Source organism: Arachis stenosperma, chromosome 8 (genome assembly GCF_014773155.1).
Source record: "Arachis stenosperma cultivar V10309 chromosome 8, arast.V10309.gnm1.PFL2, whole genome shotgun sequence".
Taxonomy (NCBI): domain Eukaryota; kingdom Viridiplantae; phylum Streptophyta; class Magnoliopsida; order Fabales; family Fabaceae; genus Arachis; species Arachis stenosperma.
The window spans coordinates 11809333-11822356 of record NC_080384.1 but is presented as its reverse complement, the minus strand read 5'-3'; the positions used below and the strand labels follow the sequence as shown (position 1 = coordinate 11822356).

The 13024-nt window shown below is 31.9% G+C and overlaps 1 protein-coding gene across 1 annotated transcript; it reads left to right on the top strand.

The window, feature by feature from the left end:
* Positions 1 to 534: 534 nt before the first annotated feature.
* LOC130945395 (uncharacterized) lies at positions 535 to 11988 on the top strand. The gene is made up of 7 exons (XM_057874116.1): positions 535 to 1503; positions 2964 to 3140; positions 3342 to 4522; positions 7625 to 8564; positions 9042 to 9221; positions 10280 to 11464; positions 11891 to 11988. Exons 1-7 carry the CDS (start codon positions 573 to 575, stop codon positions 11986 to 11988), a joined length of 4692 nt encoding a protein of 1563 aa, XP_057730099.1. The 5' UTR covers positions 535 to 572.
* Positions 11989 to 13024: the final 1036 nt, after the last annotated feature.

Sequence of the window (13024 nt, the reverse complement as noted above, 5' to 3'; positions counted from 1 at the left end):
TTATTAAGATACAGTTGGACACAGCAGACACGCATGTCGGACGAATGTCGGTGAGTGTCGTGTCCGAAATGTGTCCGACACGCGGATACGACAGCGAAGTGTCACGATAGTAGTAGAGTTTTAGATAAACAATGACTATCTTGAACAATATGAACAACCACCAATCAAATAAAAACACATTACACCTCTAAATTTTAATATTAAAATAAACATTCGTACACCTAATGAAACGAACATCCAATATAATATATTTATTATTTACATTGTTTAATATTTTCATTGTCTATCTATATTTTTTCTAAAAATAATTATCTTTTATGTGAGTATAATATTTTTTTTTGATAATTTTATCGATATTCTGAATATTTGTGGATAAAAATATTTATTTTTCTTAATTAAAATTAGTTAATTAGTTAAGATTTAAAATTTGAAAAAGAAAAAAGTTGACTAGCTAGTGGAAGACTTGAAGTCAAGTCTTGTGAAATTGGCAAAGAAAGTGATTTGTGTTTAAATGTGATGTTGTGGATAGTAAGGAGCACATACAGAGATAGAGGAAGGTGATAAAACAAACCATGTGTGGTATACATTCATCAAAGCTGCTTCTTCTTCTTGTTCTTTTGTGGATGGTTTGTGCAGCAGAAGCACAATTAGGCCCAAACTGCCCATCAAGTTGCGGCAACGTCAGCATTCCGTTCCCGTTTGGGACCACCAGGGAGTGCTCCCTCACCCCCGAATTCCTCATCAACTGCACCAACCATGGCCCTTACTTGCCCTCCTACTTATTGGAATACAACGACTATGACTTACAAGTGCTGAACATATCTGTGGACGACGCCGAACTCCTTGTTTCGTTGCCGGTAGCCAGTGATTGCTACTACAACGACACCACAAGCAAGGAACAGGACAAATTCTTCAATTATGAAATCGAGTGGCAGTTTAATTTTGGAAATTATAGCATCTCATGGAGCCGAAACGAGTTCACAACCGTTGGTTGTGACACACTGGGATTAGTGTTGACACAGGATTTTTCTGGCGATCTTAAACCCCATGTTAAGACATGCCTTTCTTACTGCGAAGATCGCCCTGATGCAATGACTGAGTCCTGTAATGGCAGTGGTTGTTGCCGTAGTGACATACCCAAGGCCGATGTCAAAGAAGAAGTGTTAACGGGAATCTCTTATGGTTTTGAAAACTCGCTACTCAACAACAGTCATACGATTGAGTACAGCCCTTGCGGTTATGCGTTTGTGGCGGAGAAAGGACGCTATGACTTTATGTCCGCAGATCTGAGTAACACGAAGTTGAGCAATACTCAGTTCCCGGTGGTGCTGGATTGGAGTGTTGGGAACCAGACCTGTGAAGAAGCCAAGAAGAATTATTCCAGCTATGCATGTAAAGGGGCAAACACCACGTGTCAGCCTTCAGAGAAGCGTCCTGGTTACCTATGCAAATGCCTTCCTGGTTTTCGGGGTAACCCTTATCACCAGGATGGTTGCCCACAAGGTATGTATTTTGGCTCGCCACACCACAATTAGTTACTCTTCTAGTATTTTTCAAAAAAAAATTGTTATCACATTCATCATCTATTTATATATAAATAAATATGATATTTAATTTATTTTTAATATATATTTTTAAATTATTATTAGATATTTTAAAAATAAAATAAAATAATTTATTTTCTTCAATTAATTATGTCATATATACTAAATAATTTTATTATAAATACTCATTAATAATTTATCATTCAATTAATATATTAGTATAAGAGTTATAATATGTACTTTGAATATCTAATAATTTTTTTAGATTTTGTATTTAAATATATATTTTTATACAAATAATATAATTATTCAACTATGTTACGTGTATATCAAAAATAGCTATTAAAGTCAGCTATCAGTATAAAATACATGTTAGAATATAAATATACATTGAAAATAAATTAAACCAACACATATATTTATACATAAATACATTGGTAGTTAATTTTAGTAACAGATTTTGATGTACAAATAGTATTTTTTGATAATTATTTATGTATAATTACTTTTTTTTTCCAGTACATTTGCCACAATATATTATTTGATTTCATAACATCAACTTTTTACACATTATTTAATGATACCCATATTTAGTTAAACTCAAAACTTCATCCAACATCACTCCTAATAATACTACTGTTTCACGGCATACCTGAAATGATCTGAAAGGTGTTTTGGACTTGAGAAAAAGTTTGGAAGTGGTGACAAAGGTGCTGTAAGTGCTCTCATATCATGTATAAGTTACTAAGAGTCTTACACATGTTTATAAAAATTGGAATAGAGAAATATCTGAATAGATGAGGTATTTATAAAAATGGTGATGACTCAATCATTATTTTTGAATCTCTCCTCTTGTAATAATAGGTAGTTTCTTTTTTAATATTTAAAAAGTTATCCCATATAAAAATAGTTAGTAATCTGTGGATAACCTCTAAAGTAGTAGGGTGATAAAATATTATTTGTTGTGCAAGCCGAGTCGAACATAAGTTGTGGGGACTGTGTATGGGTAGATTATATGAGTGAATTATTACTTTTAACGTTTTGCTGTTTCGGTAGATGCAGAATTGGTGCATATCTGAATCATTTTAAGCTGTAAAAGTATAAAGTGCAGTACTCTTTTGGAACTCTGTTTTCCTTTTCCTCTATCATGTTTGAGGGCTATTGACCTGTCATACAATTCTCTTATTTGGTTGAAACATTCAATATGTGAACCCATTAATATAACTATTTTCTTTATATTATTACTTCTGCGAGAAGGTTGTTAATAGTAATGCAACTTCACATGATAATTTAACTATAGAACCTTTTCGCTTAAAACCGACTCCTCCTTACCCATTCTGTGAAAGTCATATGCAATAATATTCAATTCGTATATATATCGTCATAATTAATAACTAAGGCATTACTCCTTCCTTTCAGATATTAACGAGTGCGATGGACTCAATGATTGCGTCGAACACGCAACATGCCTCAACTACCCACCAGGAAGCTACACGTGTAAGTGTCCAAAGGGTCTCAAAGGAGATGGGAGAAACAGTGGAACAAAATGCCAAAAGCCCAAACCCGACACACAGATCATACTCATAATTGCATTGAGTGAGTCAGCCACAACTATGTACCATTATTGTTTTAATTAATTTTTCTCGGTTATTCCATATATGGTGGAGCTTATAAGCTTAGAGAAAAAAAAAAGTTTTAGGATGCCAAAGAGATTGTGTTTACTATATAAAAGATAGATTAGATAATAACTAAATTGATTAAATTAATAATAGTTAACAAATGATTGTTTGTGTCCAGGTATTAGTGTGTGTGTGATAGCCCTACTCGTGGCGTGCTCTTCCATTTACTGCGCTTTGAAAAAGAGAAAGCTGATTAAAATGAAAGAACACTTGTTTCAACAAAATGGTGGGCTATTGTTACAACAACAAATTGCAACACATCATCGAGGATCAACTCAAACAGCTAAAGTCTTCAGTGTGGAAGAGTTAAAGAAAGCCACCAACAACTTCGATGAATGCAATGTCCTCGGCCAAGGTGGTCAAGGAACCGTTTACAAAGGACTCTTATTGGACAACAGAGTTGTAGCAATCAAAATTTCAAAAATCAGTGACATTAGTCAAGTTGAGCATTTCATTAATGAAGTGGTTGTACTCTCCCAAATCAACCATAGAAATGTGGTTAAGCTCTTGGGTTGTTGCTTAGAGACCAAGGTTCCGCTGCTTGTTTACGAGTTCGTGCCCAATGGTACTATCCATGATCATCTTCATGGTTATACACAAATATCATCAAAGCTTACATGGAAAGTAAGATTGAGAATAGCGGCAGAAACTGCTGGAGCCTTGGCTTACTTGCATTTTGCAACTTCCATTCCCATCATACACAGAGATGTCAAAACCAGTAACATACTCCTTGATCGTGATCTAACCGCAAAGGTTTCCGATTTCGGAGCTTCAAGGATTGTTCCTCTTGATAAAACACAGATAACCACATTGGTGCAAGGAACATTAGGGTATCTTGACCCTGAATATTTTCACACAAGCAAGTTGACTGAGAAAAGCGATGTGTATAGTTTCGGAGTCGTGCTGGCAGAGCTACTTACAGCGAGGAAAGCACTCGCTTTTGATGTGCCTGAAGATGAGAAGAACCTTGCAAAACACTTCGTGTTTTCAATGGAAGAGGGACGTTTACTTGAAATTGTGGAGAAGCACATTGTAGAAGAGGCAAAAGAGGAGGCACTTGTTGAATTTGGCAATATTGCATTGAGATGCTTGAAGTTGAAGGGAGAGGAAAGACCTTCAATGAAACAAGTGGCAATGGAACTTGAGAGACTTAGAGTTGAGGAATGCGGCAACAACAAAGTGATTATTGCATCCTCATCTGCCTTTCATGTTGAAGATGGGAGTGGTGTAATAAGTGATATTAGTACTGGGGTTGATGCCTTAAACCTAGATTCCATGTCCTTATTGGGTGGTGGAAGATGACAATGCATGTTGATATTTGTATAAACAATTAAATTTATATCCATCTTTTATTTACTCAAGACTTATTTGCTAATGCATCTTCAAATAAATAATTGATTGTTGTGATAGGCAGGTTTGCATTTCATTTGAATCTTAGCTTCATGCATCAATAATTAATGAATAACATGGCGTTAAGTTTCATAACTTGTTCAGCGGCGTTTATGTTGATCTCCTCTAACAAGTAGTTAGAAGTTAGCTATATTTAGTGGTGCAGTTGCAACTACATACTTTCAGATTTGTTGTGTTATGTGTATAGTTAGAAGGAAGGTTAGCTTGTGGCTATTATTATAAGGTTAGCTTAGCTTGGATCCTACACTATGATTGAGGCTGACACAATCTTCTTTCAATTTTTCTAATGCTTGAAGAGCTGATTTTTTCAATAATGAATGAACCTTACTGATGCATGCAATAATCATGCAAGGTTAAGCTACCTTACAATGGACACTGACGAACCAATATTAAGTTTAATTACATAGAATTTTTTTGCCGTGTACAATGATTGTGACGTGACTATGTGAGACGCATTACTATAACTAATCACTTTAATTGTTAGATTATTGTTAAAGCATTTGAAAGGAAGAATGCAAAGAAATCGTTGCAAGTCCAATAATAAAGGAATGTTTCAAAAAAGGCTGGCTAGTGTTTGTGCTAAATTGCCAAACAAGAATCAGTGGTGCGAGGTGGTCAATCAGGTAAAATAATTGCGCACACAGAACACGCCTACGGCCTTTGATGAGGGAAATTAAATTAAAAGCAAAGTAAATAATAAAGATTACTAGCTAGTTCGATTAGAAAATTAGTCGTAGTAAACGAGTGTCAATATTTAATTTGTTAGTCTAATACTATTTTTTAACAAGCCACACATTTTTCTTTTATAGTTTTGTGGAAACTCCAACTATGCCACATCCCCACGTGTATTTATACAACTATTTCTGAAAAGTTCTCGTGTTAGCACTGCGTGCTCATATTACATGAGTTGTATGTTAAAATAAAAATGTTTGAAAAAATAATAAAAAAAAGTCTGAAATAATTTAAAATTATTTTATTTTCTTTAATTACTTTTCATGAAGCATGGATATTTTGTTAAATTGTCGTATTCGTGTGTCGAACACATTTCATATATACACGACATTCATCGATATATTTGTTCCACACGCACGTCTGTTGTGTCTAACTGTGTTTTAATAAAAAATAAAAAAAATTTTTCTGTACATACTTGGACACAACTAAATACCATCAATTGTCAGCGTGTCGATCTTTATTCTTAATATGTATTTTTAAAATGAGTTTAAAAATAATATATATTATTATTTATTAAAATAAAAATATTTTAAATACTTTTAATAGTTAAAAAAAAGACACTAAAAAAGTTAAAAAATTATTTTATATTTTAATATCAATAAAATATTAAAATATCATTATAATTTATCTAAAAAATATTTTATATTTTATATATATGTCGTATTTTCGTGTCTTATAAAATTTTAAAATTTGTGTGTTCAGAGTCATGTTGTGTCCCGTATCAATATCAATGTCTGTATATCATAGATTACTGTTAATATATGTAATTCAATAATATTAAATATAATAAATATATAATTTTATATATTATATACATAAAATTATAAATATTAAATTAAATAGAACAAATTTAATTTATTATCTCTCTAACATTACGTATGTTAAAATATTTGAAGATATAATAATCACCCACGTTTATAACCAATAGCAATGATTATTATGCTGCATGAAAAAATAAAATAAGGTAAAGGAGTTATATAAAGTAACCATATATATATATATATGTATGTATATAATGTTATATCTGTTTCTCCTTAGCAATCTTGCAAAATCTTTATTTTCAATTCAAGAATAATTATATTAAAGAAAAGTCTAAGGCCAGTAATTTTATTAAATTTTGGCTAGTATGTAACCAATAGAAAAAGGTGAGTCATTGGATGAAATCTCACACCAATCTCACACTATTAAATTATCATTAATGACTATTTGATGGCTACTAATCACAAAAATTGCTGACTACTTAGCATTACTCTTATATCACGTTTACGAAACTCCAATAATATTCAAGGGTTACCATGCATGTGTAGGTTTCTAAATTGTTCATTACTGTATTACTGTTTGATTTTATTAGTCCAAGCTTTTTGGAATCGCTTACTTTTTTGTCTTTCATCTCTTGTCCTTGTCCTTGAGGACCAAATAGAGGTGTTCAAAAAAAAAATAAAAAATAAAAAAAATAAGAAACGAATATCAGAATTCAGAACCAATAATAATCATTCTTCAAAGCATGTAGGATGCTTATAGAATCTTAAAGATTCTGCTACAGATAGCACAACACTCAAAATTAATTAACATAACAGAATGCATGAATAATAATTTCTTCTGAATAATGGTTCTAATATGACGAATCTAAAACACTTGCTGGAATCCCAAATATATATAATATTGTAAAATGAACATATTTACAATGTCATGTGAATCCTCCTGCTCCGATCCCTCTTTGTGCATCTTGTTCTTTAATGAAAGATTAGGCTTTCAAATTGAAAAAAAAAAAAAAGAGAAGTAGAAGAATATAATATGTTATCAGAAATAATGTTATTATTAATATAAGAACACATGTGTAATATGTTTGAATATGGCATGGTGAGAGGACTACCAGCTACCACTAAATAAAGGCAGTAATATAATTAACTAATATTATTAAAGTTGTGGTCTGTTATGTGGAGGACATCATTAAAAATATTAGAGAATGATTAGAATCGTTTTTAATCATTAATTCATTTTTTTTAGTTTAATAATTTAGTTTATATTTTTAAATATTAATAATAAAAAATAATAAATGATGATGATTCTCTAACATTTTTAAAAATCAGGATAGAAAAGATGTGAGAACAAATTAAAGTGATGGGGCATATGCATCCCTCCATGCATGGGGTTCACACAGGGAAAGTGCTTAGTAAATGCATGGTACCAGGTGCTGGCAGAAGCATGAAAACATTGACCATTGTTCATTGTTGATTACTATATATATGCATGTTACAGAGAGAGTACTATAGTAGAAAACACATACAGGCTATGGAGCACTCATCAAATCTAAAGCTTCCGCTGATGCTTCTTGTTGCTGTTGCAGCTCTCTATTATTGTGCAGCAGCTAACTGCACACGTAGCTGCGGCTCCGTGAGCATTCCGTTACCGTTTGGGACCACCAAGGACTGCGCCCTCGCCCCCGAATTCCTCATCAACTGCACCAACAATGTCCCACACTTAGAAGACAATGACCTGCCTCTGCGAAGCATCGACGTCGATCACGCCGAACTCCGCGTTTCATTGCCGGTAGCCAGTGATTGCTACTACACCAACAGCAGCAGCAAGGGGGGAAAGTTCTTCAACAATGAAATCGATCAGAGCGTGTTTCTGGGAAATTATAGCATCTCAACGAGCCAAAACTTGTTCACAACGGTTGGCTGTGAAACACTTGGATTAGTGGTGGGAAGTGATTCAGAAGCAGAGAGAATAAAACCGTTTCCTAAGACATGCTTATCATACTGCGACGAACCTCATGACCCAAAAGATGGGGAGTGCAGCGGATCCGGTTGTTGCAATACTACTATACCCGGTGCCCCGCCACAAGGCTTATCGTACATCTCTTATTCTTTTGAGAATTCCATTTTGAACAACAGTGAAGTAGTCGGCGATCACTTCAACAACCCTTGCGGTTATGCATTTGTGGTGGAAAAAGGAGCCTACAACTTTAACACCACTCATCTGAACAAGTTGGAGACTACCACGTTCCCAGTGGTGCTGGATTGGAGCATAGGGAGCACAAACGACCTCACATGTGAACAAGCTCGGAACAACCTTTCCACGTATGCGTGTAAGGCACATCACGCCACGTGTCACAGTTCCGGCAAACGTCCTGGTTACCTGTGCAAATGCTCTTCTGGTTTTCAGGGTACCCCTTATCTCCCTCATGGTTGCAAAGGTATGTAATTGTAATGGAAAGGTATATGGACTTCAAATCAGCAAAGGGAACAACTTAGTTAATTATAAATATAGTAATTAATTTTATTTATTTGTAATTTAAAATATTTGTTATTAAATATTTTACCACATTTAAATTAGAAAATACGTTTAGTATCATTGTAACGTGAATTACAGAAATTGATTCAATTAGCTTTCATCTCTTTATTCTTTTTTTATTTTTAAATGTCTAAAACTTGATAAATCAGAAAATAGATTTAAAACTATTCAATTTACAAAGAAAAGAAACATCTTAATACCTAACATAAACACCATTCACATAATAATTTTGTATTCACCCAAAAATATTTAACTGATTTTTTACTGAAACCATCTTAATTTCCTAGCACTATTGAATTATAATTGGAATCGTAATTGGAATCGTAATGTTAACTGATTTTGATTTTTCCGCTTAACAATATCACATATATTCCTTCAGATGTTGATGAGTGCAAGGAAGCCAATAAATTTTGCCATGCCAAAGCAACATGCAACAACTCTAATGGGAACTACACTTGTGCGTGTCAGAAAGGGTACAGTGGAGATGGCAAAATTCACGGAACTGGATGCACTCCCAACAGATCCTTCTCCAAACTCATCACACACACAATTCCATTGAGTGAGTCAACCTTTTTTTTCTTTTTTTAAATATAGATGACAAATTTTTAATTAGTTAATATTAATGAAATTGCGCTGTTTAAATTTGTATATTATTGAAGGTGGAAACTCAGGTGCAGTCGATTTCACGTAAAGTTGATAGTTGAGAATCGTTAAATGATTTGACTTCTCAATTATCAACTTCACGCAAAATTAACTGCACCTGAGTTCTAATAAAGTGATGGCTATTAGACGATACGATATAATCTTTTTTTCATGGGTTATCCATTACCTCGTGTGTGTAATTCTGTCAACTCTTATTGTAACTATATTTAATGAAATTATTTTTATGAATATGTTTAATAAAAATATTCTTTTTATAAATATATCTAATAAAAATATTTTTGTAGATGTATTTTTTAAATATATTTTTTTATACATATATTTTTTTATAATAATTAATTATTATTGACAATAAATTAATAGATAATATATTGGTATCTTTTATATATATATATATATATATATATATATATATTAAGTGAAAATTCAGTCTCAAAATTCATTTTCAATTATTAGATCGTTGCCAGCATGTTGGACTAAACGGGTTATTTTCTCGCCTACTACAGATCCCATACTACACTCCCATAAACTGAAAATCTGATAGTTTAAAATTATTAAATAATTATTTATTTAAAATATATTAAATTATTTTTATATAAAAATAACTGTACAATAATATTGACAGTATATAAAATTGATAAAGACTGATTTTCTTTATTTACTTGGAGCTAAAATGGTTTTACTAACTCAAAATTTTTATTTAAATTTTGTTATTAAAATATTAATAACATTATAAAACTAAAAAAATATTCTTATAATGATATATTTACATGAAAATATCATTAAAAATGATTTGTTGATTGAATATATGAAGATATTTTTATAGGAGTATATATAGATACTTAATTATCGCAAACAGTAGAAATTAATATTTGTAATACATTATTAAGAATATCTCACACGCATCAATAGGATATAAAATAATTTATTTTTCCTCTTGTTTATTATTATTTGCAGTTGTCAGTTTAAGTATCTTAGTGCTATTTGTGGCGAGTTTTAATGTCTATTGTGGATTGAGAAAAAGAAAGCTCAACAAACTTAAAGAACAGTTTTTTGAACAAAATGGTGGTCTATTGTTGCAACAAAAAATTGCTACACATGGAGGTTCAATTGAAACTGCTAAAATCTTTAGCATAGAAGAGCTAAAGAAGGCCACCAACAACTTTGATGAGGTCAAGATCCTAGGCCGAGGAGGCTATGGAATAGTTTACAAAGGATTATTACAAGACAACACAACTGTTGCAATCAAAAAGTCCAAAATCAGTGACCAAAGCCAGATTGAACAATTCATCAATGAGGTGGTTATACTTTCCCAAATCAACCATACAAATGTGGTCAAACTTTTGGGGTGTTGCTTAGAGACACAAGTTCCATTGCTTGTTTATGAATTCATTCAAGGTGGTACTCTTGATGATCATCTTCATGGTCAGAACCAATCTTTAAAGCTTAACTGGAAAACAAGATTGAGAATAGCAGCAGAAACTGCTGGGGCTTTGGCATACTTGCATTCTGCTACTTGTCCACCAATCATACATAGAGATGTTAAAACTACCAACATACTTCTTGATCATAATCTCAAAGCAAAGGTTTCTGATTTCGGAGCTTCAAAGATTGTTCCTCTTGATAAAACCGAACTATCCACCTTGGTGCAAGGGACTGTGGGGTATCTAGACCCTGAATACTTCCACACAAGCCACTTAACAGAAAAGAGTGATGTGTATAGTTTCGGAGTCGTTCTAGCAGAGTTACTTACAGGACGAAAAGCACTTTGTTTTGATTTGCCTGAGGATGATAGAAACCTTGCAATGTACTTCATTTCTTCAATGAATAAGGGTCGCTTACTTCAGATTCTGGACAATCAGATAACAAATGAGGCAAAGCCCGAGCAGCTCATGGAATTTGCCAATATTGCAAAACGATGTTTGAGGTTGAAGGGAGAAGAAAGACCTACCATGAAAGAAGTGGCAACTGAACTTGAGGGACTTAGAATAATGGAAAATCATAGGTGGGAAAGTGATAGATCGTCTTTGGAAGAGACTGAAGATTTGCTCAATGCATCACCATCATCATCATCATTGGCTTTTTACAGTGAAGATAATGGATCTTATGGAAGGGACATTATTTCTAGATTGGAAAGCATAGGTCAGATTTCTATTTCATTAGGTGGAAGGTGATTTATAATTATTCTATATGAAAAAGTTTAGGAGGCCAATAACTTTATCAAATTTTGGCCAGCATGTAACTAGCAAAAAAAAATGAGTCATTGAATAAAATCTCACACCAATCTCACATTATTAAAAGCTTCATTAATAGTTATTTGATGGCTATAAATCCCAAAAGTTGCTGAACCTAGCATTCCTCGTTTTATATAAATCAATTAAGTAATAAGTTTTACATGATGATACATATGTTGGTGCAACACTTTTTATTTTTTTGTAGCATCAAATATAATTATATAACCTTGATAATTACATGTATCTATGGCAATTCTGTTTTTAACTTTTTGGATTTCACTTTATGTAGTTTTTAAAGTATATATTCACATTCAATATTTCTCATAAATTACAGTTTACAAGGTTAAGAATCTTCTAACTCCACCAAAATGCCAAAAGCTAGATTCCATGTCATTAGGTAGTGAAAGACTAGAAGATGACAATGCAAGTTGATATTTTTATTAAGTTTATATCCATCTTTAATTAATTTACTTATGATCAAGAGTATTTGCTAATTAAATGTTATTACATCATCAAATAATTGATTATTGTGTTTAATAGGAAGGTTTGCATGTGAATTTTCCTTAACTTCATGCATCAATAATAATTAGTTTGTCGTTTCTTCAAGGTTTTCATTCTACTTAGTTTTAAGCTTTTCTTTTGGTAGCGTTTATGTTGATCACAAAAAAAAAAATCACCATAAAACATACAAATAAAAAGAAAAAAACTCTATTCAAAAATTTATGAAACCAAAAAAAGGGCTCTTTTTAAAAAATTAATATAAAATCTTTTAGACACATAGATAGAAAAAAAGTAAATATTTAAATAAATCAATAATAATAATATCTCTAAAAAATATAACTCTTTATGTTGTTTGTATCAAAATTTTAAAATTAAAAAAAAATAAATTGTGACAAAAATATTCCAACATAAAAAGATATTTATCTCTATAGCAAATTAACTTTTTTTAATTAAAATTATTTTTTTAACTTATTATTTAAATTGTTTAAAAAAACCATTATTTTTCTATTTTTTTTTAATTTATAAATCTATCTAAACTGGTTCTAAGTAGTTTATTAGAAATGATGTTATTAATAAAAAGCACACGTGCAATGTGTTTGAATGATATGGTCAGACGACTACGACTACCAACTAACACTAAATAAAGGTAATCAATCTTAAACTTGCCGGAGAGAGGAAACTAAAAATTGAGATGGAAAAGATGTGAGAACAAATTAAAGTAGTGATGTGGCATATATATATATATATGTTATATGCAAACTTGGAAACTGCTTGGTAAATGCATGGTAGATGGCTTGGTACGAGTAGTCATGAAACATGTGTTAGCAAAAGCATGAAAACATGGATCATTGGGACCTCTACATATCTTGATTTAATTTCTATATGCAAGTAATAGAGTAAAAAAAAGACATGGATGTGGTGCACTCATCAAAGCAAATAAGCTTCTTCTTGTTGTTGTTGTTGCTTC